Source organism: Molothrus ater, chromosome Z, assembly GCF_012460135.2.
Source record: "Molothrus ater isolate BHLD 08-10-18 breed brown headed cowbird chromosome Z, BPBGC_Mater_1.1, whole genome shotgun sequence".
Lineage (NCBI taxonomy): Eukaryota > Metazoa > Chordata > Aves > Passeriformes > Icteridae > Molothrus > Molothrus ater.
In genome coordinates, this window is record NC_050511.2 from 19,561,304 (window position 1) to 19,587,373 (window position 26,070).

The 26,070-nt window shown below is 37.7% G+C and overlaps 1 protein-coding gene across 1 annotated transcript in view; it reads left to right on the forward strand.

Annotated features, from left to right (window-relative positions):
* Window positions 1-26,070, forward strand: part of ZSWIM6 (zinc finger SWIM-type containing 6) — a 108,380-nt gene that overhangs the window by 55,045 nt on the left and 27,265 nt on the right. The window contains exons 2-4 of the mRNA XM_036403508.1: window positions 4,859-5,215; window positions 14,509-14,657; window positions 15,178-15,328. Coding sequence (XP_036259401.1) covers window positions 4,859-5,215; window positions 14,509-14,657; window positions 15,178-15,328 — 657 coding nt within the window. The remainder of the gene's footprint in view (window positions 1-4,858; window positions 5,216-14,508; window positions 14,658-15,177; window positions 15,329-26,070) is intronic.

Below are 26,070 nucleotides of genomic sequence, written 5' to 3' on the forward strand. Positions count from 1 at the left end.
TGATTTTGTAATAATTTCAAAGTGCTTTGTTGATCTGTTCTTAGAGTCAGAATGTAGGTTCCAATGTTGAGACAGAATTGCATGTAGGATGCTACTTTACCATTGCAAAGGAAAAACACTTCTAAAAAGATAAAGTTTGAATAAGCTAAATATTGTTTAGTCTTATGCTTGTCTTGGGGAAAAAAATGTAACCACTGATACAAGTATGAAAAAGTAACTAATGGGCAGGGTTGGAAGCTACTTTCCAGAAGCATTTCTGTCTGTTGTCGTTAGGTAGGCAAGATGAAACAGAGGTGTTTACACAGTGATTATGTGTTTGCCAAGTAATATAGCAGTCTGAATAAATGTGAACTGGTAGGCCTGCAAATTATTTTAAAGATTGTTAAAGACAGAGAGTACAATTCTGATAACCAATGTAAAGTTATATGCAGAGGAGGTGCCTGTATAGGTCTTGTGCACTGAATTACCCAGCTCCCAGAACAGAAGAAGTAGTTCTTCTGTTTTTTTCTCAGTAAGTAACTTAATCTGGTGGCCTCTTCTGTGAAAGTAGAACAGCTCTTGTGTGTTCCTGACCTGCAGGCAGTATGTATACTTGGGAAAAGAGTCAGTGAATCCATGTTAAGGAGAACATTGATTTCCAAATACAGCTGGTAGTATACTTCCTGATTTTAGGAGAATGTGTCCATAGTGGATGAGGCATGGACAATGTTGTCAAAAGGTAGATCACAGAAAGTTAATCAAGAGACCCATTTTTAAGCTTTGTGGTATTAGTCTAACCCATTTCTGGTATTTTTATATTTTCTTTTAAAGATAAATACCCATTGGTGATCTATGCATGTGTTTCAATTAAATCCCTCATTTGCAAGTACAAACTTTTTTTTTGGTTGGTTTGTTTTGGTTTTTTTTGTTTTGTTTGTTTTTTGGGGGTTTTTTTGGGTTTTTTTTGTTTTTGTTTTTTTTTTTAGCCACTGGAGTTAGCACAGAGACATAGACCACACCACCCCCAGCATTTTACATGGCTACTTCTGATAGTTCTTGTTCATTTCGGTCTATATGTTTTCAAAGTGTCTCTTTGGACTTGGGCCTATTAAGCATGATGCTTTTGAACACTGACATTAGAGATGAATTAAGCTCATGAGATGTCATTAATGATGTTTATTTGGTGCAGTAATTTTGTTACTTATCCTATGAGGTAGTGAGACTCAATATTTCAAACTTTGTTTCTGGCTTGAGTAACCAAAAGCCTACCTGCTGCTGCTTCTCCACATGCCACCGTTTTTTCCTACTCTTTATTGTGTTATAGTTTCAACCTACTTTTGTTTTACTCTAAAGTGGTGGGTGTTTTTGTTATGACAGGCATATATCCTTGTGCTGGCAAGTACTACATTGTAATAGTGTGAATTTCCAATTATCAGGTGGCTTTAAAGTCCCAGAATATTTTTGGTCAACAGAATGCTGTCTAGCAGATTTTGGCAAAAGTTTCTTTATAAAAATCACAGACTTTTAAATGCTTTCTTCTTAATGGCACTTTGGCACAGTTCCCTTTCAAAAGTATGACAGCTGAGAATGCTATTTTATCGGCTATTAAATAACACTGAGGTGTTTTTGAAGTGAGTGTCCAACAGAAGCAAAGTTGTTTTGTAAAAGAACTTTAGTTTATACATTGTCTTAGTGCTTCAGCTGCTTTTCTAAACACATTTTTTGCAGAGTGCAAAGTCTCTGTGCATTGGACATGTTAGCTGAGCTTGAGTTACTGATCACAAGCCGTTTTGAGAACAGTAAAGTGTTTCAAACTACCACCGCTAAAGGAAAAGGTGAAATGTGCCTGTTCTAAAATAGCTACTGTAGTGAGCACACTTTTCTGCCTGCAACACTTTTGTTGTCTTTAGCTAATAATGAATGAGCTCTCTAACTAAAAAGTGAAATATAATTGTTCTTGGAGTTGTTTGGAATGAATAAATATTTCTAGCAAAGGTTCTGTAACTTTGGTTAAAAGAAATTTTCTCTTTGAAGGGAAGTACTTGTTTAGGGTGAGGGCTTGCAAGTTTTTGCTGGAGACCTTTTCTGCTCCTTTGGACCTGTTTGTGAAATGTCATTTTCTTCAAGTCCCCACATAGGTAATTCCTTTTGTCCTTATCCAGGCGTATGTAACGTCTTGCTTCTTGACAGGCTGTAAGTTACTGCTGGTGTACACTTTCTAGCAAAGCACAGTGCATAAACTTTTTACCTGTTCCAATCTTCCATACTTTAGTAGGAGAATATTAGATGGTTAGGCTAAAAAAAATTAAAGCTGTGTGTTCAGTACTCTGCAATGTTGAGGGTCAGTGGTGAAAGTGCAGTTTGATTTCTGGTAGGTTAAATTACAACAGCCTTACCAGCGCTTCTGAGCTGAAATTTCCTGAATTGGTTTTTCTGACATGCTTAAAACTTTTTAAAGGTCATATTTACTAACAACAATTTCTTTCTTTAAAAATATAAACAGATAAAGAGGAGCAAAACAGTGTTTCATAATTAGGATACTTATCTTAGTGCGATCGTTAATACAGAGCTTCTATGTCTTTAGCCTGCAAGAGCAGCAGGTGTTTAATTTGTTTAAACTCCCAGTAAGTTAAGAAGGGTAGGTTAAGTAAGGTGACTCTATTAGGGCTGTCATTGTTTAGACCAGTATCTGTGTTTCTAAATTTTGGTGCTTGTAACATGAATTCTTAATAAAAGGCCCCTAGTGGAGAGGGACCCATGACCCATGTTTGTATCTAAGCAGTGCAGGTATTTAAGGGCAGGCCTGCTCTTAACTCTGAATATTTCTGGAGACCTTCATGTTTCCAGGAGGGTTTTAGCTTTTTGAATGCTTGAAAAATATACTGATGAATTGAAAGTGGTAATGTTGTTAGAGTAGCTGTTTTTTTATTACTTTGCATCAGTTTAACAGAAAAGCTTTCATTGGGCATTTTTCTACTGTATTTAATAGGAGTCCAGGTATTTACAAAGAGTAGGAAGGAGCAGGATCAGGCTCTTTTTGTGTTCAAGTGTTAGACTTTTCCTCAGCTCATGGATTATAGATGGGATTTTTTATGTATGCTTCACAGGAAAGTGGAATTAAAATAATCTCGCATGCAGTTTCTTTGGGACCATCAATCCAACTTCCACTTACTGAGAATGAACCAGAAATAGATAGAGCTGGTTAAACTTTTACAAAGGCTTTCTTTTTGAGAGTAGGCACTTAAAGAAACACTGTGACTACTTAAAAACCAAAAGGAAAGACAGAGGAAGGAGCTCATGATGTGAGGGGCACTTCCACTCCCTTTCTCTTAACAAGGGGTGAGTGGGAGCAAGAATACTGCTTGATCCCGGTCTTGTTCATCCACTGCCTTTCTTCTCTCTGCACTTCACACTGACTGCCTCTTCAGCCTCGACTCCTAACTACCTGGGAAACATCCCATTGCAAAGTCAATGTTAGTGTACGCATATGACTGTCTTCAGGGTAGAGTATGAGAGTACTGCAGTGATGCTAACTGCATAACCTGCTCTGAAACATACAGTATAAACAAATGGAAAAAATAAAGGATTTTCCTTTTTGTTGTCTGTAAGATAGAGAGTTTTTTAAAGCTGGTTTGGGATACAGCATTTTGGATTAGAGCTATGTATGTATTGCTTCCTCCTCTCCCCCTTGTCTAATTTTCATGTGATAATGCTTCCTGCAGTACACTTCTTTGGTATTTCAAGAATATTAAATCAATTTTTTCACATTGGGGGAGTGTGGGTTCATATTGTTTCCTTTGTAAGTATTTGTTATATAACACCTTACTTGTATCTATCTCAGATTGCGTATGGACTTCCCAAATCTAGCGCTGGTGCAGCATATGAAATTCAGTTTCATTGCTCTGTGTCTGTGTCTCTGATTTAATGCTTGAGCTGAAATCAATATCATGCTTATGTAAAATCAAAAAGAAACCCCCTTATTCTGGTATTCAGTGATAAAGCATTGAGAGGCAAGCCTAGGCCTTCATGTTGGACAGACAGGTTGGTTTACGTTGAATCTTCAGCATTTGAGATCTTGTGCTGCGCTGAGGTGGTATATTTGCTGAAGGAAGCATCTTGCTTAGGATATACTGTGTCTTCTTACAATACACACAGACCTAGCTCTTTCGCCTTGTGCTTTATTATGCTGATGGAAAAACAGGACCAGAATGCAGACTGCATATGCATCTAGAACAGTGCATATGTGTCTCATTGAGGATTACAAGTCTGGCATGCTGTGTATTGGTAACTGCAGCAGTTTCCATGTCCAAAATGCTGCACAAACATAGTCATTCTACTGGATCACTTGGATGACGGTGAGCATTAGCATGAGCTCAGTGGAGGGAGAAGTGAAAGCAAGGAGGATATGTGACTTGTCAGTGAGTCAGCTGGAGTTGAGCTAGAGCCTGAGTTCATGCCACTAGAGTGCACTACTTCCTTCTCACTTATTGAGAGAATGTTTAAATTTGCTGGTAGGTGCTGCAGGCTCCCTGGTGGGGAGGTTTGGAAAATTGCTGCCAATTTACTGAGTAGTTTCATGTTGGTTTTGATGGGATATTGGTCTGCTTCTGCAACTGTCATTTACCAAATAAATAGTTATCTTGCTGTCAAGCTTCTGTGAATGTTGTGGGTATGGCAGAGGGCTTATAAACTAACTTCTTATTCCCCTTTTGATTTATTTGAGATGAAAGAGGTATGTATGGGAAAAAAAGGATTAATCATATTGGTAATTAAAGCAAGTTCTTAGAGATGTATAATTTTTCATTAACAAAACTTCCTTGATAATGAGATATAGTATTTTGCATGTATCATTAAGTTCTCTTTTTCCCCTCCTGCACAGGTTTCCACTTGAGTGGCACAGTAACAGAGCCTGCAATGCAATCGGAGCCAGAAACTGTTTGCAATGTAGCTATCAGCTTTGATCGTTGCAAGATTACCTCAGTGACCTGTAGCTGTGGAAACAAGGACATATTTTACTGTGCCCACGTTGTGGCACTCTCTTTATACCGGATCCGCAAGCCAGATCAGGTCAAACTGCATCTTCCCATTTCAGAGACACTTTTTCAAATGAACAGAGACCAACTACAAAAATTTGTGCAGTATTTGATCACAGTACACCACACAGAAGTTTTGCCAACTGCTCAAAAATTAGCAGATGAAATCCTTTCTCAGAATTCAGAAATCAATCAAGTCCATGGTGAGTTTGACACTTGTCCTTCCTTTTGTTTCATTTCCTCATAGGTTTTGAGCTTTTTTTTGTGCAGGAGTGTGACCTGCCTAGTTGTCTTCCGTGCTGAATTATTCTGGTGTCTACTAAAGAGGATTCTTCTACTGAACCTTCATTTTAAGATATTTAGAAAATGCTGCTCTTTGGAATAGAGAAAAGAACTCATAAGCAATGAACTTGATGTTTTCTGCAGTTCAGTTAATAAGTGATCTGCTTCATGCTTGTGTTCTCCAGCTAGTATAAACTGAGTAGTGGTGTTCTTTGTATAGCCATATTGCTTAAAGGAACTCTTTTTACCAGCTTAGGAGTGGTGTCTTGTTATTTTGTTCTTTGTACTAGTTTTCTGAGACTTTGATTGTGGAATTTTGTTTTAACTGCAAAACATAAAAGCAAGTAGATGTTACTGTTATTTCATTCATTAAATATAGTTGTAATAAGTTTTGGGATTAGGTTTATATATGACGGTCAGAAGAAACATAAAAACTGCATTTCAGTGCTTTTTTCCTGTTGGTGCTGCAGCAGTTACAGTATAGCTAAGGTCTTGATCTTTCCTGCTCTCTCTGCTACACATGATTTTAATGGCTATTTTTTGCTGTGGACAACTTGTGTTTGTTAAAGGGTGCTGAATTTGACTTGAGGCTTCTGACATGGCTTTTTTATGGACCCTGCTGAATTGAGAGTAGGTAGTTGTGAGTTTGAGGTGACCCAGCTAGTTTATTAGAGTCCTGTGTTCCTGTAAGGTCACCTGATAGAAATGTGCTTTCAGGTGGCCAGGGCTGTAAGTATAAGGGCAACTTAGGGGGGAAGAATAAGTTACCTAATATCTAAAATATCTTCTTTTCTTTTTTTTCTCATTGACAGGAACAGGCCTTGTGTTAAATATTTGAGACGTGACCATTACTCAAAGAACTTGCAATAAAACCAGAATCAAGATGCTTAATACTAAGATAAAGAAAACCATGTGTATGTTAGTTATAGTGTAGGCAGAAAAAACCCAGTCATTTTAATAACAGGATTTATCTGCAGCTTAAACTTTCTCCTTGTGCTTCTCTGACTCTAACAGGCACAGACAGGGGATGCTGTGAGATAGTGAATTTCAGAAGCTGTGGTCTTTTTTGTCACTGGGGGAGAAGGCGATGTGGCCAGAGGCAAGGCAGTTGCTGTAGTTGTTGAATGTAATGGTGACAGTGGAAAGGAAGTGGCACTAAAGGAGAGGCAGGACATAAGCAGTAGAGGAACATGCTCGGATGTTGTGAGCTGAAAGCATGTATCATATGAGAGATGTTAACAACCTGAACATTTGTGAGCTGATGGATAAGGAAGAATTAGGGTAAGAGGGGGGTACAGAAGATTCAGACAAGGGTGACTAGAAAAGGGAAGGCAAGGATGGGACACAAAGGACAGGTGTTATAAATGTCTGTATTAACTATACTATGGCTAATATAAGAGAAATGACAAGCAGTTACAGGATTGATAAGTGTGAAGTCTGTAAATTAGACTAATCATAGGCATGATAGTTAGTCTTTGTCAACTATTTACTGTCAGACTATCTCATTGCTCATTATTATATTAAGTAGTTTTGGAGAAAGATTTGAGATTTCTGTCGTTGACAATAGCAAAAAGTTGTTTTATTTCCTATTCTAAGTTGATGATCACTTAAGATATTTCAAAAAGAATTTGAGTAGATTAGTTTAAAATCATCCAAAAAACTGAAATGTTTCTTCCATTTGTTGCTGTCTTCCTAGTAGGTGAGATTGCAGCATGTCTTTATTGACTATTTTCTACTAAAATGCCAAGAGCCAAAGCAGAAAATCCAGGAAGCATAAGAAAATCAACTGCTATTACCAAAGGAGACTGGGTTATAAAAGACTTTATATAGTTTCCTGCTTTTCTCTCAGACACACATAAAACCATGGTCTGAATTATTTTGTGTTCACAATACTAAAAAATTACGTAGTTCTTATAAGGAAAAAGTGAGTTCTTCTGTAGAGAAGTGTTATTCTGGGATTCATACCATAATTCTGTTCTCTTGATCTTTAATCAAATTCCTTAGATTAAAAATAATACACCTGACAAAAAACCTCAATGAAAAATTACCAATAAAATGTTTCTCATTCTAATATCATAGCATGATGAATGTAAGATCACCATTTACTCTATGATACCTCCTCAGCTGCAGATGTTGAGTTTGTAGCACAAAACTGTTTTGAAGACCTGTCTTGCTTTGAACAGTCTCACCTCACTGAACTAGTGTTTGAAGAGAAGTTATATTAAATTCTACTTGAAGGCATAGATAAGTGAGAAGAAATGCTTGGAAAAACTTGTTTCTTGAAAGTAGAGGAGACCTGGCACAGGAAAACCTGAAACAGCTATGATTAAGAGAAATTCTGAATCTGGAGTTGGATGGGGAAATTATTTTCAATGTTGCCTAGAGGTAGTTTAATTTCAGTGTTGTTCTATATAAGACTTCCATTCTTTTATTTTTTTTCTCTGTGATTACTGTAGTAGCTCTAATTTTCATATATTTTCAGTGATATGCAAAAAAAGTCAGCTCTTGAATAGTATTTAATTGTATGTTTGAATGGTATGGGACTTGGAAAAGCTTTGACCACAGTTGTCTTGTCTTCCTTATGAGCTGGCTCATGAGAGAGATGATTAGATGAAACAACATGGGTTCTCTCCTTTAAACAAAAGGTAATTGGATAATGTTTCACCTGCTCAGACCTGTGTTATGCAGCATTCAATGACTGTCTTTGGCCACCTTTCAGGAGGTTACTGGGGGAATTAGTGAAGTGACTTATATTGACACAGGTTTATAATAACCAGCCCCTTTGAGTTTCTTGGTGGACACAAGTGATGCAATATCCTTTCTTGCTTCATGAGTGAGCCTCACTGCAGGGAGAAATAAGAGGATGCTGTTAAAATCAGAAGAATATGTTGGCTAGTTGCTAATTTCTTCAGGAAAGACAAGTGATTTAGTGGGAATATTTTCTGTATTTGCCATGCTATTTTCACTTGGTGGTGATTGCAAGATTGCTCTTCATATTTTTAGAGCACAAAAGCACCTATTGATTTTGAGAAGTTACTGTGTTCTGATTTTTTCATGTGACGCTGTTCCAGCTGTTCATGTTCCTGATGATCTCAGCTGGAGTTTTGTGGTGTGTAATCCATACTGAAGACAACTGCATGTATTAATACTGATGCCCTCCCTGGTGTTTGTACTACAGAACTGCTGGCTTCACATTGGATTTTGGTTTGGGTGTGCTCTCACAGGAGGCTGGATATAGCTTTGGGTCTTGTTTAGCTGAGGCTTTTTTCCTCCCTTTTGATTTTTGTACCATTGGTAGGAGAGAATGTGTATTCTAGGAAGAGAGCAATCAGGATAACAACAGATTGTCAGCTGGATTTGTCATCTTAGATCTGCCTTTTCATAGGTATGAAACTCTCACTTCAATAAATTGATTGAAGGGCCGTACTGTGTTTATGAGAATTTGAGTGGAAATAGCAAAGTAACTGTGGGACGGGTGGAGGGAGAGGGAAGGCCTGTTTTTTGTATTAGTCTTGTATTAGCATTGGTTTTTTATTACGTGCATAGTGAAAAAGGCTCTGATGGTTTTAGTATAAGGAACAGCCTGGAAAACCTACTTAATTTTTACCTTTTAAGCTGTACTCTTTCTTTTCCTGTTTATTGCTGCTGTTGCAATCTCTGCTCTTGGAGGAAATATATGGATTTCTCCAGACTTTTGCCTTTCTCTGATTCTCCAACTTGCAGTAGAAGTCACTTGCCAGTACAGATCCACATACAGATGAACTCAAGTTTAAGAGGGAGAGTCTGGGAGGAAGCAGCTGAAGTATATTCATCTTCAAAAGGACAGGCACCTTGTTTTCTCTACTTTTTTCTGCATTTGTCCAAGCAAATATGGGCACATCCTCAACAAATGTTAATTTGTAATGTATATTAGCAGTGCTGTGGGAGGCATTCAAGAAGAAAACATCTACAAAAAAGAAGCTTTCAAAGAAAATTTCAGAATATCTAATGTTGTTCCTGTAACTATTAAGTTCAAAGAGGCAATCTGGAGGTACAGGTTAATACGTGTTTAGATGTACTTAATGTATTAACTAGAATGATGGGTGTTTTAATAGAATATTGTGGAGAAGGGTAGGGCTGAATAAAATATATTGCTGATCTGCTAGTAAAAAGAATAAAAATAAATTATTTTCTTTAACATTATATAAAGTTATGTTAACATTACATAAAGAATCTTTCACATGGCCCTGCCTAAAGTTCAAAATTGATTGAGAGTCTAGTTGCAAAAGATGAATGCAGGAAGTGGCAGGTGAATTTCCTTTAAAGAAGAATGAAAGTGCTTAGTATGAGAATTGTTTGGTGAGCCAGATCTGGGGAGGAAGTAAAAGTAAGAGTAGCCAAAACTAGAGAAATTCAAGAAACCTAACTAAATGTAAATAAGCAGTAGAATGTAAAAATAAAAAGAAAAGACTGGTAGCTGAAAAGTAACATGAAAAATAATTTATGAAACTAATATTTTTAGGAAAGGTTTTTTCAGATACACTAAACATAAATATAAAACTTGTTGCATAGAAAATAGTGAGATTTTGCTAAAAGACATGGAAGATAAATAATTAAAATAAAGTATGCTTATCTATACTGATAGAGTTCTTCTATCTGTCATGCATAAATAAGTTTTGAAATGTATTGCTATATGATGATGTGGATTTTTGTGAGATGCGGATTTTAGCAGGAGAAGTTAGATATTGTTAGTAGATAATACAGCATGTTTGGCTATATGTACAGAGGGAATGCAGAATTTTTTGAAGTTTAAAAACTTGTTGGGATTTAATTAACTTTCCTCTGCAACTTAGCATAGTCTTCATGTTTTGTGTTGTTATCACTGACAGCTTCATAGCATTTGCTGTTTTCCTTTGGTGCTGTGAGCTGCTGAACAGGTGTTAAATAGTGCACCCAAAGGTCCTGAAGTGCACCCAAAGGTCTATAAGTCCTTTAGACTTATGTCTAAACTTGGAATCATTTGGAGAATCAAAGACATAATAATATTTTTGAATCATTATTTTAATGATCTTTGGTTTTATCTAATTATTGTTTAGAATAATTCGAATATACTGTGTTTTTAAAATCAATCACTATTCTGTTGTGAATCAGCATCTAGCAACATTGGTTTCTAGCTAGGTTTCTTTCATTCTGTCTTCACATAATACTCATTAAGTCATGCTTTTTATTTGTAGTAATTTTTCCATATCTTCTCCTTAATGCTGCCATGGGATGACTTTTAATAAAATGTACCTGATCTACAGTTCGTTTGTATACTTAAATTAATGACATTTTTATTAGAAACTTCAAGAAAATATCTGTGTAGATTGCTACAAGTGAATAATTCAGCATGGTTTTATTTGAAGTCAACTCTTTTGATACTGCAGAAATAAGGATCAGAGAAAGAGTTTGCCTTGTTTTATCCAAATCTCCCTGTTGATCTGCCCCTGAGTAGTTGGCAATGTAAGAACTTTAGTCCATTTTTAGTCATTGCTCCCTACTTGCTTCTATTTTGTGAGGTTAAGTTCTCCATGTACAGCATCAGTTCTTAAACATGGTTGCTCATCTTGAAAGCAGTTGCTTTTAAATGCTATGTAAATGAACCAAGTGCTTATTTTTCAAATGCTCCTGCTTCTTAGAACTTGGGAGTTGGTTATATTTAACATGCTATGACCCTAAATGTAAGAGGCCGCTACCCTGTTTTCAAACGCTATTAGATGTTCAGTGTCACTAACAGTTGTGCACAATATTCCTGCTTTGACTGCTGAGATTGCAATTTAGTAATTATAGTAAAGGAGCATGAGTAAGTATATATGGCTGTGTCTGTATACTGGTTATGAAGACTTTATTTAGTATGTTTAAATGTATGTACATGATGTACAGTGTATTTCAAAGACCAGTCATGGCAAAAGTTTAAAAAGCCAGAGGCTGGGGAGAAGGAGATTAATATGTTAGTTTAGTGTCTATAAACTGACACACTTTAATTACAGGTTTTAATATTAGCATAATTATACAGTACTTCTCACTTTCATAGTTCAAATGTGAACTCATGTATCCTCATGACATCTTTCTGAAGCACATGAGTAACACTTATCCCCAGGTTACAAGTGGGAGACAGGGTTTAACCCTGGTACCAAACTGCCCTGCAGAGTTTAAATTCAGGGCTGTTCATGTTCCTCTTTTCTTTCTGCAGCCAAATTGTCCTTCTGCCAAAGCCTTGCCAGTGCCAGTTCAGGGCCGTGCCACACCCTGAGCGAAGCTGCTGCCTTTGGTTTGAGCCTTCAGCTCTGCCTATTCAGTGTTGAGCCTGAGCCTTCCTGACAGCTACTGCTAGGGCTTCTCACAGCCCCTAAGGCAGCTTCCTCGTCCTGCTCATTCAGATAGTTCCTTACCTATTCACCCACTCCTGTGTTTTCAGAAGAAATGCCAGTGTAGAAATCCCATCCATGATCTGTTCAAGTGGGAGAGGAAACAGGCTAGATGAGTCACCTGGGTGTAGGTGAACCTAGTGAACTTGAAAAGTGCCTAGATAGTTGAGAGACATGGGAGATGGTCATGTCTTGACCCCAAAACAAGAATGATAAGCAGCTGAAGCTGAGGCTTCTCCAGCAACATCAGTAGGCTGCCTGGCTGCTGCCTTGGTTGAAAGGTGTCTGGACTTGTGCCTGATCAGACACAGTGTCCTCATGCCACAGCTATGGCTGAAGACTGCCAACCGGATTGAAAGATGAGTGAATTGCAGCTGTAGCTGGTGCTGCTTATATGTACACTGAAATTTCTTTAGAATTAAAAATTTTGATCATACTGAATATTGGCTATGTAAGATCTTGTAAGAAAGAAAATCATTCTCAGTCAGAGTATCTGTGTACTGTGCTGAAGAGGACTGTACGGCACAGACTCTTGGCATCTTCATCCTTTACAGTCGTCTGGCCTAACAGCTTGCAAGTAACTGTGGTGTGAATGTAGTGATACTGTGCTCCTGGTTAAGATATATTTGGGATCATACTGGCAGGAGTAGCCTTGGTGGAGGCAGTGCTGGTGGCCCTGGGTAGCAGGCACACTTATTTTTGTAAAGGAAACCTGTTGTTAAAGAATCTGTGGTAGCTGTATTGCTTTTCTAACCTTGTAACACAAAATGACAGGTGAGCTTTATCTGTTTACACAGATAAAGTGTAAAGAGTTGCAGAATGATTTTTTTTCATCCCCTAAATAGGGAAGCTTAGCTGGGGAATACTGGGCTATTTTTAATTCAGTTTGAAAGTAACCCTACCAAGATTATTTAAAGATAAATCTCTATTGAAGTAAGGAACAAATTTAAGTGTATCTTGTATATACTGTTGCTTTTATAAAGTTCCTCTTCACCCTCTTTGTGTTTTAGAGCAATGAAATATTTAAACTATTTGCACGGTGATACTGCAAACCTGGTCTGTGCAACAGCTGCACTGCTTATTCTTGTGTGGCTTGATTTTCCTTTTTATCTTGTTCTGTGCAACCAAAGACTTATCAGTAAATGTTTCATGTAGCTGACAGAATTGAAAGCCCTTTAAAACAAATAAATTGAAGATGAAAACATTTGCAGAAGAGCAAGTTTTCGATTCCTTGGTTTTTATGCTGTCTTGAGCTTGATTCCTGTCTTCTGAGACATTTTTGTGTTCCTGTGGGAAACAGGAGAGTTTATTCACACCTCCAAAGACATAATTTCTTATTAATTAAGCATATATGTGTGTATATATATTTACAGCAGTGCATTGTTCCCTGCTTTAGGCTGTGAAAATGAGACAGTTTAGGAAGTTGCTGAGCTGGAACATTTTTTTGTTTACAGTCTCAGCAATTTGTAGATAAGAAATCCCTCTGACCCTCTAAATCTTCTGTTTGTATTTTCATTGAATAAAGAGTTCAGCATTTCATGTGAGCACTTAAAAGCTTCACCTTCATGGCAAAGCTGCAATTCTGAAACAAAAGTTTGAATCAATGGGTTTTTTTCCTGTACATCGTAGAGTTGTAGCTATTTTGGTTTTTTAAGTTTTTAGGATTTCTATAAAAAGTCCCAGCTTTTTTGAAATTTATGTAATTTTCTTTCCCTGGCAATATTTTCTTTTTTTCTACAGAGTAACATGGACACAGATTTCAATGAGAGAGTTGTTGAACGTGATTCATTTCTATAACATCTTCTCAAAACATAATAGAGATAGAGATTATGCAGCTGTGATAAATTCAAAATTAAAATGTAAGGTCAACTTGAGTCTCAGCCATGCTTAAAATAACTGATATATGGTATGGTGATTCCCAGCCTTGAGCTGAGTCCAACACTGTAGATAAGTACTTTTCAGCCTGTTCAGTTTGACGACCTTTTAGAAGATGTCCAGTGGAGGTGCAGGGTTCTTCAGAAAAATATAGTTTATTAGATGGTGCAAGAACTTGTTAAGTTCAAGAGAGGGAACATCACTGGTCTGATCTGCAAAAGCTGCGTTATGGCAATCTGTGGCCAAAGCACTGCTTTATGTGAATCTAGTAATTTCAGTTGATACTGGGCTAATTCAAGTCAAGTGGCTCTTAATTGACTCTGTGCAGATGACATTGCCTATGTAAAAATGCTTCCTTGAAAGCAGCATAGTCGAGTGTCTATAGCTCTTACTTATGATGGAAATGCCTTTAGTGCTTTAAGACTTTGGATTTGTTTGGGGATTTTTTTACTCTTTGTTTAGCTTTGCAGAGCCATCACAGCTCAGAGGCACCAAGGTGATGATTCTCCTCATGTTCATCAATAGCAGCGCTCACTAGCAGTCACTTAAACCTGAGCAAGATTGCTGAAGGTACAGGAATTACACAGGTGTTTTGGGGAGAGTGGTTTTAACATCACAGTGGTAGAAATATAATTCAAAAATCTTAATTTTCCTTGTAAAATCATTCTAGTGTAGCTGCTGAGATGGGAAGAAAAACCCTTACCTTGATTCTAATGTTTTGTCAGAGAAGAGAATATTATGTATTTAAATGCCTTTTCATAGGTATAATTTCTAAGTGCTTAAGACTACTGAGAAGAAATTTAAGTCTATTCTAAAGACTGTTTAGATTAAAATCAAGGTATCCAAAACAGGAGAAGACATAAAAAACCCCTCTGCAGTAGTCCTCTCCCCTGGACTCAAGAACCTCTCTTCTTCATATAGAACATAATGATTTCTTTTCTTGCTGTTTGCAGGTGCTCCTGACCCAACAGCAGGTGCTAGCATAGATGATGAAAATTGCTGGCATTTGGATGAGGAACAAGTCCAAGAACAGGTTAAACTCTTCCTTTCCCAGGGTGGATACCATGGATCAGGGAAGCAGCTCAATTTGCTTTTTGCAAAGGTGTGTTGAGTACTCTGAACCTTTTTTTCTTTCCCCTGTTCTCCAAGCCGGTCTGTACTTGCTTGCATCTTACTCAGAGTTCTAGATTCTGCTATTCTAAAATAACACAAAGCCTTGGGAATACAATGGCAACTTGACAATGAGTTGTACAGAAGTGGACTACAATCTGGTTTGTCTTGATCAGTGTAAGGATATGAAGTAACATTTCAAGCTTCTACAGCTTTGCTGTTCTCTTCTTCCTTCCCACCCCCAAAATGGTGGAAAACCTTACAGCAGTTTGTATAATACACCTGTGGATTGCTTGTGAAAAATTCTCTGAAGAATTGCAATTGGATACTGAGCCCAAAATTTTGTCAAAAATTGGGAAGGCAGACTGTTTTTTCTACCTAAAAATTTGCCATCATACATATGAATTGCATTTCTAACTTAGCAAAAGGGGAATATTTAACACTGCAGCATATTGTCTGTACTGCGATTTCTTTGCTTTTTTCAAGTTTGTATTAAAAGACTCGTTTCCTAGGTGCGAGAGATGCTAAAAATGAGAGATTCAAATGGAGCGCGCATGTTGACGTTGATAACAGAACAGTTCATGGCTGACCCCCGTCTGTCGCTTTGGAGACAACAAGGAACTACAATGACTGACAAGTATAGGCAGCTCTGGGATGAACTGGGTAAATTCACAGACTTGTTTAGGTGTTCATATGTTTAATAAAGAAACAGTTATATATTTGGAGTCGAGAAAAACTTCTATTGTGATTCTAGGCTGAGCAGATTAGAGTTTCCTGCAGTTTTCTTTTAGTCAGTTAATTTTGGGTAAGATCAAATTTCTGACCTTCAGATAGAGACACTTGCATTTGGGAACATGGTGTAAAAGAAGTACAATTCCAACACTTGAGTAGTAGAGGCTCTAGAAAGAATAAAGCAAAAAGTGGAAATGTAGCTACACCGCTGAGGTGAAATACATAAGCCTCTAGTGCTGAGCTGGAAAGGTTGAGGAAGAAACCGATTCACAGTTACAGAAGTCAATTACTGAGCGAGAAAGGAGACAAAATACAGAAGACTAACAATTAACATTGCTGAAATGGGAAAGGTATATTTGAACTGATGTCCAGGACTTCACTAATACAGTTTTGAACTACTACTTCAGAAGTTTTCAAAATCTGTTAAGAATCTCATCTCAGGACCATTAAATGGTTTGGATTGGAAAGGGCATTAGAGATCACCTAGTTCCAACTGCCCTGCCATGGGCAGGTACAATTTTCGCTAGACCAGTTTGCTCAGAGTTTCATCTAACCTGGCTTTGAAACACTTCAAGGGATGGGACATCTGCAGCTGCTCTGAGCAAATGGTTCCAGTGCCTCACCACCCTCACAGTAAAGAATGTTTTTCCTAATACCAAATCTAAACTTTCCAGCTTTCACTATAAAGCCATTCCCCTTTGTCTGATCACTACATGCCTTGTAAAAAGTTCCTCTTCAGTCTTCTTGTAGGTCTCCTTTAGGTACTGGAAGGTGCTCTAAGCTCTCCCCAAAGCCTTCTCCAAGCTGAGTAAACCCGAACTCTCTCGGCCTTTCCTTTTATGGCGAGTGCTCTGTCCCTCTTGTCGTCTCTGTGGCCCTTCTCTCAGTCTCCTCCAATAGGTCTATGTCCTTCCAGTGCTGTGACCCCAGAGCTGATGCAGCACTGCAGGTGGAGTCTCAGCAGAGCAGAGCAGAGGGGCAGAATCCCCTCCCTTCCGAACACTGCTCTGGATGCAGCCCAGGACACGTGTCGCTCTCTGAGCTGTGAGGGCCCATGGCTGGGTCGTGTCCAGCCTCTTATCCACTAGTAACACCAAGTACTTCACTGCAGGGCTGCTCTAAATCCCTCTCAGCCTCTATTGATACAGGGTGTTATCTGAAGGGAAAATCAATAAAACTTGTTTTTCAGGATGGCATCGTGAGAGGAAAGATAGAAAGTAACCACAAGCATTGCATTCCTAGATATATCAACTGCTGTAACAAACTAGTAACTAGTAGATACGCAAGTGTGTGGGAGATTAAAGACAATCTGATTTAAAATATAGTGGTAAATCTGATTCATTCCTCTGAGAGGTAATTCACTGAGTGTGTGAGTGAACGTATTAATGTGTCTGTCTTAGCATTCCAAACCTTACTACAGGTGTCTTGGAAGCTCTTTCCTAAAGCAAACTGGAGATACGCATGGCCTAAATGGAACTGCATTGTGATTCATGGAATTTGGATTAGAAACCTGTGTTCTCATTCTGGAAAGGCTTTTCAAGTCTAGACTTAAAGAAGTCTGTTTTGATGGGCTCTGGTCAATATGGCTACGTCTGACTTATGTGGCAGGAAACATAAAAACATTTAATAATGTTTTACAGATGATGTCCTGTGAGACATTATGTAAGTAATGTAAAGAAGAGAGCAAATATCATAATGCTCTTAATGTAATTTAAAGGTCCAAAATCAAGCTAAATGAAATCAAATCCAAGTAAGAGTAATATGCTTCATTTAGAAAAGAAGTCTCAAATGCAAAACTTAACTTTTGCACTCTTAGAGGTCAAAAATGATGATTGAATCAGATACCAACTGGTGGGATAAGATTGGATATAACCTGTATAGCAAAAATTATGTTCACTGTAATTGAAGCACTAGGCTAATAAGCTGCTAATTACCTATACTTCTATGACCAGAATCCTTAATGTCATAGCATGCAAAGTTCTCTTGGAGTCTAGAAATAACTGCAAGTTTAACCACCATTTTTATGATGCCTTGTCTTGTTTTCCCCGAAAATAACAGTTTTTGCCAAACAAGGCACATGCCTAGCTGGACATACATGGAACAAAATTGTATTCCAGTATACTGAAACCTGGAGGGTCTCATGCTTCATTGCTTATGTGGGTTGAGTTGGTAGGTGGTGGGAGAGGCAGAAATGTGTTCTCCATCTGTTACCTGTAGCAGTCTTGCCACATGCTGTCAATAAACAAAAAAGTTTTTTTAAAATTTTTGTAGCGGCTCCTCTTGTTTCATCAGTCTTCTTTAACATCATTTTCTTGACAACACCTGTCTGAAGGTAGAGGAGGTAGAATCTATCTTTTTGCAGGATCAAATAATAAATACTTTTGGATTAATTGAATTTAGTTTACCTCCAGTTAATCAGAATTCTAGATGTCACTTCCAAAAAGCAGCCTTACCACTGCCTGACCTGCTGTGCTGTATTTGCAGTCTGAGGCTGACCGTATTGTTTCAGTTCTGGACTGCTCTGACACTTCTTAACAGAATCAAAATATGTTGATCTTGTACCATGGTTTCAGTTGCAAATACGCTTCAGTCACACCAGGTGGGCAGTAGGCAAAGGGTAGAACTTAACTTGATTCTTCCATCTCCATGATTCTATGATTCTAAACTGTCTATTTCTTCTTCCCACTGATAGGATATCTTGGTTCCTTCCACTGGTGCATAGCAAGTTGCCTCCAAAACTCTGTTAGTTGTGTGAATTGCTCCAGATTAACTCCTACCTGATGTGAAGGCTACAAGCTTCTGCAGTGTTTTTGCTAGGATCTTACTTTATTTGAGTTTCCCTGTTTTCACATAAAACATTACTTTTTCCATGTGAAACTTGCATCTCAAGGAAAAAAAAATGAATGTACAAAAAGTTCAAGTAGATTTTAAGGGAGACCAGAGTTACAATAGCAGACTGCAGAGGGAAAATCAGGGTAGCCCCAGCAACATAAGATCTGTTCTGGTAGAAGAGGTAACTCAGACTGAGTTTAAAAGAGTTTACTGAGTTTAAAAGAGTCGTGCTATCATGGCATTACAAAGAAATGTTGGCTTGTTATCTTCTAGAGTGTCAGAGAACCAAAATATTGATGGAGGGTGTGATACACAGGCCTCTGCATATTTAACATTTTTATTACCTGTTCAGAGTAATCTGGAGGAGGATATATGTCTTTCAAAAAAAACTTTTAGCTGTACTCTCATGTATGTCACAGGTAGGTAGCCATTTGTTGTAGTTAGGGAGAATTTTAGGGCATACAAAGTAAGTAAATATAGACTCTGCTTAATAAAGACTCTCTTGCTTGCCTTGGTATGCTGTCTGCCAACTGCTAGGCATATGGCCACTTTGTCAGTTCCATCTTGGCATAGACTTTTAAGCATACTTAAATAACTTCAACTTTGCTCCTTCACTGGGTCATTTGAACCTTTCATTAGAATTTAAGTGATGCTTCCTGCCTGGCATTGGGTGTTGGCAAGGGTACTGGAAGGACGCACTGAGCTTTGATCATAGTTCCTGTTCAAGTTTGTGGTAAATTGCTGATTTCAGTAGAAGTCATTTTGGGTTTGAATGAAGGTGCTGATTTAAAAACAACAACAGTGAAACACTGCACGCCTAAAATAAAAATGAAAAACCCCCCTTAAAATCAGTGAAACGTCCACTCAAGACCCGCAAATGAAGTACTTTAGGTCCAAGTATGAACCTGGCAATTTTTAGAGCAAAGTCCTAATTTCTTGAGCAAAAGCATCATGTTAATAAAAAAAGGTCTTCCACATAACTAGGCAGTTGTTTTTTAAAACCTCTAGATAGGAAGTAAAATATAATAATTGCCTAGCAGATTTTCCTGTTCTACATCAAGGAATGGGATGAGCTGTATGCTACTTATGGAATGTCAGAGGTATGCTATTGGAAAGGCTACAGGTCAGAGCTCTAAGGCTTGCTCAGATACTTCTCAAGCTAGGAGAATTTAGATGCAGTTTCAGTGATGCACTGGTGATTACTTCCAACTTGCCACAGTAATACATGAATTCCACTTTGCAGAGTTTAAAGCAGAGTTGGAATTCTTCACATTGCTGTTTAAATGGTATCCCAGTATATAAATTTCACATGCTGTTTTTTAGATGTTTGACTCATGGTGACCATGGTTGAGGAGTTTAGGATGTCATAATGATTAATCATCTGAAGCCCCTTGGTTTGCCTTTTAATTAAATTGCACTGGTAAAATGGAGTATGGAAATGGAAAGTAAATACCTGCTGATGCCTGTTGAGCTGAGATCTCTGATTTGAAAGAAAGCTTTCTTTATAGACTAGAGAGAAAAAAAAATGGACTGTGTGATCTTAGTAGATGGGCAATTCATGAATACTCATCCATGAAAAATAAAGTAAAAGTTGCTTGTTCTCATGAAAAATAAAAAGATTCCCCCTAAAAAAGGGGGAAAATTGACTCTGTACTCCAGCCCAGGGATCATGATGGCTGTGAGGCTCTGTTTTGGAATTAAATGTTGAGCACTGCCAGACACTGGGAAGAGACTGTTTTGTTGGCAAATGGGATCTGCAAGTTAATTGGTGTTTTCTTCAGGCTTCTGGCTGTGAAATGAAATAGGAAGCCCTTTAGCCACATGGATATTACAGGACCTGAATACAAAAGTCACATGTCACCATCACAGCCCACTGTGAAACAATAGTGTTCCCGCTTGAGCGCTGTGCCATTACAGATCATTAATTATGGGGATTGCATTTAAACTAAAAGCCCCATTTGCCTCTTACTGCAATTTAACAGTCCTCTTAGCAAAAGCTAAGTGACAAATTAAATGAAAAAAGTGTCTACATTTTTAAAGCTGTAATGCAAAACAACTTTTTATTGCTTCTCATGTGCCATGAATGAATCATTGTACTTGTCAACCCTAAACCAGGCCATAATTAGACCAGCTACTGTTATCAGAATAGGGCTGCTCTTGTGACAGCTTAATAAAGCTGAAACTCCTAAATTAAATCCCAGATGCTTAATCTGATGAAAGCAGTCAAGTAGAAGAATCTAAGACAAGTATCTACTGCTTGATGGAGTGATGGAGCCCAACAACTTGTCAACATGTAGATTATAGAATCAGGTTTTTTCCTGTGAGCTACCATTTTCACTATCTTCATATCCTATTGCTTATCTTCAAGGTGAAGCAACTTTGCATAATTTGCATGTTCCAAAACAAACATTTCTAGTAGATTTCCTCCATTTTGATATTTAAGAACTCCTAAAGGGAGAGGAGAGTTGGGTTTTTTTAGAGTCAAGGATTAGTTTCTTGTGAAGTAGAAATATGATGGCATTGTCATGGGGAAGTGTCCAAAGAGGTCCTTGGCAAGGCAGGGCAGTGAATAGAGTTGGTGAATGTGTTGTGGTTTTGCTTCACGCTGGTCCAGGTCTCTCTTGGTCATCTTATTTTATGATGTTGATGAGAACTTAAATGGTACTCTCTATGTTCAGCTGTGTACCTTCCACATTTATTGTGTAATCTCTGTACCTCAACCACCGATTGGAATCTCAAGTGTTTAAGTGTAGGAACCTCTTATGGTACTGAAATGACCCTCATTCGTGTGATAAAGCTCTTTCCAGTAGCATTCTTGCAGTCCTTTCTGTTATATACTAAATGTATACTAGCATATTAAATGGACCATTTCTACAAAGGAGTATGGTGGATAATGAGGCTTTGCTACAGTAGTTCTTACTAGGTTTTCACTAGTACTTTGCTCTGTTGTATACCACTTTTTAATGTTGGGTCAGGCTGATAGTCTATTTTGATTTCACACTGGTATGTTGACCATTTTCTGGATTAGAATGATATAGTTTTGTGTTAAAAGTTAAAATAAAGTACCATTTTACAAGGTCATGTGATACAGAGAAATAGTACAATATATTTCCTGATGGATCATGCCTAGATCTTTATTAGTAACACTTTGCTCCTCATCTAAAGCTTAATTCTAAATGTTGAGGTTAGCAAAGGAATTAAGAGAGATTTAATTACCATTTGCCATAAGCAAACTAATGAGCAAGTGTTAAATAATGTTGGTTTGTTGGTTTTTTTTGTTAAATTTGGAAAACACTCTGAATTTTTTCCCGATAAAAATTTATAGTCATCTCTAGAAAACAGTGTTAGATTCTTTTAACCTTAACTGAATGAAGCTATTTTCTATCTATATTTCTGTCTCAGGCATTCCTTCCCTTTGCAGTTAGAAACAAACCTGTATGAATGGGACATGCCAGCTGTTCTGAACAGATTATCTGTGCTTAGTGCTTAAGGGAGAGGGGGAAAAAGGACAAAAGCAGCTATGGTTGTTGCCAGTATGCCTCTAGAGGAATTCCTTCCTGGTGCCAGACGTAATGATTACTCCAGGGCTGGCATGAAAAAGAATGGATAAAGTTAAGCATTCCTTACAGTTTTGGTGCTCTAGTACCATTTTTTTGGACCTGCATACTTTTTGCAGTCTCCCTTTTTTGGGTCAGCCATGTAGTAGAGATAATTACTTTCCCCTGTATTTTATGGTTTTTATAAAACAGCACAGCAAGACTGAGTTTGAAATTCAACTGCCAAGTTTATATGCTTATTGTCTTTATATTGTTTAATATACCCACTTATAATTGCATCATGTATTGCCATAAAGCTAAAGAAAGTATCCATGCCCTGCTCTTGTAGAAAATAAAGTTAACTTCAGATTTCTAGGTATAGATTAGTCAGTTGCACATAGGGCATTTCTGGCCTTGAAATGAAAGCTGTAGGAAGTCCTGTTTTTCAAGGGAGGTTGGATGCACCATTTCCCTAGGTCTTTCATTGTGGGGCTTTTCTAGGTAGAGTGGTATCTTACACATAATTTTGTCTCAAACTGTATCATATCCAGTAGGCTGTCTTTGCTTAAGTAGTAGTTACATTAATATTGTTTAGTCTCAGCTGTCTTATGAAACACATGTACCCTTAGGTCATGCACTTAAGGTGACACCTGCTTTTTCACAGAACAAGCTGTTGATTTATGTCAGTGTCTTTGAATGATTTCTGTTGTTGGAGGTGCTAAATTAACAGTAGGTCAGAATTAGCATCACAAGGTAGTTTTCCTGTTCCAAGACCTGAGTTATGGATGACGACTTAAATTGCTGTCATGGCCCTACAGTGTCTTGGTTGATGCTGTCACCTTCATTTCCTCAGTGAATGAAGCCAGGCTGCTGTTCTGCAAAGATGGATTTGTCCATCTTCTCTGGGGATCATTTCCTTCTTCCTCCATTACTGACATTGCCTTAAGAGTATTTGAAATGAGGGTGTATGTGAGGCCAGAGTATGACAGTAAAAATGGGGTTTTTTAGGTAGTATCACAGAATATTCTGAGTTGGAAAGGACCCAGAAGGATCATTGAATCCAGCTCATAAGTGAATGGCCCATATGGGGATCAAACCCACAACTTTGTGTTATTAGAACCATGCTCTAACCAGCTGAGCTAATCCTGTGGCATTTATCAGATTTCAGAAATAATGGTCACAATAATTACCATAGCTTGAGGGGTTTATTTTTAATGCCATACAGAAAGTTGCATTTCCATTCTGTTTAGTTGGTTGTAAAGTACTTCAGGGTTTTTGTAAGTACCCACATTAAAGCAGTTGTTTTTTTAATTCCTTTAATGTTGAATTGATTTACTTGAAATGGTCCTAAAAAATGATGTGTATTGAAGCTGGTGCACAACTCCACAGCCCTAACTGTGGAGTCATGTCTGCAAAGATTAAGGACAGAGTTTTACTCTAAGCCAAGCTGATAGTGTTATTTTCCCCTAGTGTTATTTTTCATACTTCAGTAACAGTAGGCTACCATTCAATTTTCCAATGTCACTTCTAGTAAATACCAGACCTAGAGAAAAATGATAGATTCATGGGGAAGAATTACTGAGTCTTCACTGACTTCTGAGCTTTACATCTGATTCAGCCATGTAGCCTAGCCTTGTGCTATTTTCCAATCTTTTGTCTTTTTCCAGTATTCCATGATTACTGGAAAAAAAAAATTGGAAGTGAGAGGTGCAAGAATATCAAGCCACTTGGGTGTGTCAAGTCAAGACAAAGGAAATCCTTTATAACTCTCTATTATATAGACAAAAAATTTTATAGGGAAGACAGTTCTTCAAAACCCACAAACGTAGCTGAAAATTACAATTGGAGCTGGAGAAATTTAACTAAAAACTAAAAATAACCTTAGAATTTTGCATTGTGGTAAGTAGTCAGTAAGCTGTCTAGCCAGGTGCTGTGCTAGATTCTTGTAGTAAAAGTTGTAATTGAAGTCTGCTGTTTTTGTAAAAACTCAGCAGTCATGTTTGAACTTGAAGGTGGAAGTGACTTGTGAAACAAAAGTGTGGGAAGGAATTCAAACTAGACAATCAGAATGTATTCCTTTGGTCAGTTACAGTGCATTATTTATGTTCTGTGAGAACAGTTGTGGCAATTGTAATTCCTGGTATGCCTGGGAGTGTTTGCACTTGCTCCATGTTTTTGGTAGCTTTTTGTTCCGTTGGTTGATTTTTGTGGTTTTTTGTAGGAGAGGTATTTTTGTGTCTCTGCTTTATTAATAGCTTGTTTTGTTGGACAAACATCTCCTGTTCTGCCTCTTCTTTAAAAATTAACTGTGAGAGGAATTCATTCATCTCAAGGATAAATTTATATGGAAGTAGCTTAATGGATTTATAGTTACAGTCACATCAACTTTCTGAAAATTCTTGAAGTCTCTGAAGATAGACTGTTCCTACTGAGAGTATATTGGTAGATAAAGTAATTGGTAAAATATCTGATACATATTTTGGTCAGGAGCATACTTTGTGTTCTCCACCTAGCTGTAAATATTGGCAGCTAGTTAAAATTGTGAAGAGTTATATTAAGATAAAGGACCATTTTTGTACTATATATGTTAGTATTAGCCATGCTTTTGCCTTCACTTGATTGATTGTAAACAAATGATTAGATAGTTTTCTAAATATGAGGAAAGTTAATCAGTAAGGTTCATTTGCAGGTTCTTTTTACTTTTCTTCAGCTTTGTAGACTAATAGCCCCTGTCTTGCTATGGTGGTTAGGTTATAGAGCACTATAGATGCAACAGGGGTATCTAATGAACGTATGACTGATCTTAAGTGTTCTCTTGGGGAGGTCATAGTCCACTGACACGCTGTAAACTGCACCTTTCAAGCAAATTCCTGTTCTTTGAAAACCTTTGAAACCCTTTGGTCAAATGGCAGAGTGTCTGCAAAGATGCAGGAATTTTTAAAACATTCATGAAAGGTCAGAACCCAGAACAACAGACTCATGCAAAATGTCTGAAGCGTGTGGTTAATTCCTTATTCCGTTGTGTTAAAAGTTGAAAACACAGAAGGAGAAAGCAGAAGTTTGTAGTTACTTGACACAGAAATCAGATCTCGTGGTTGCTGATAGCTTAGAATAGGATCTCAAAATGTAAATACATGTTTCAGCCAAATGCACATGTGCCTTTAACCCTTATAGCAGCAGCAGGCAGCAAGAAACAGAAGCTTAAGGAATTAGGCATTTTATTTTGTCTCTGTTTTACACTTCCCCTCTCTGAAATGCGTGCTCGGAGGTTAGCCTGCAGAAGGGCAGTGATTCCCTCATGCCATCAGTGCTGCGGGTAATCTATGGCGTTAATCAGCCAGCTAGTGTGAAATGCAAGGGGAGTGATTATGCTATCATACACAATACAATCAGCATGAAGCACTTGTCAAGACCAATACATCAAAGTTTAATTCAGTAATAGAATGAATTAGTGCAAAATGAAGCACTCTGTTCTTCAAAAAACACAACACTCAAAGAAAATCTTTTTTTCTGAAGGCTAAATATTGAAACCAGAATGCATTACGCCATTTTTGTGAATAAAGTTGCAACTTGGGTGCAACTGAGTGCTGAGAGTAGTTTTCCTTGATGTTCTGATTGAAAAGGGAATAGTCCTGAAGCACTTTGCCTATCTTTACCATTCTATAAAGGCAACTGTTTAATTGGAGCAGTCTCCAGTGGGACTTGTGATTATGCCTTGTTCTGGTGCAGATCTCTCCGTGCCTGGAGAAGGGCAGTGGCTTTGCCAGTTATTCTGAAGTCACTTGTCCTTCTCATTCAGAAGCAATAAATACTACACAGTACCTTCTTTGAGGTTTCCAAGTGGCTTTCCCAGTGAAAGTGGGTATGTGTTTAAAATACAGATGTAAACCACTTTAAAGTCCTTTGCTGACACTTATAGTTTAAAGCATTCATAGGTTCTGTCTGCTAGTATTGTTTTTCTTCTGGCACTTTCAATGCTGGAAGATTATGATTTTTGTAATAGAATTGATTAGTCTCAAGTGGGGCACAGTGGCAAGTGTGCAGCAGGTGTTGAAGCTGTCTTGTCTCTTGGGCAGAGGGAATGATCTTGGCTACATTTTCTTTGAAATGGTCAACTACTACTCCTGTAGCTTCTTTTTTAAGATGAAGTTGTGCATTAATGGAAAAGGCAAAGAAATGTTACAGCACCTGTTTCTTGAATATTTTAATTTTGGAAATGCACTGTATACTTGATCTAAAGTATATGAAAAGTATAATACCAAAGCATAGGCCAAGTCCTAGCAATTGATTGCACAGGTGTTGTGA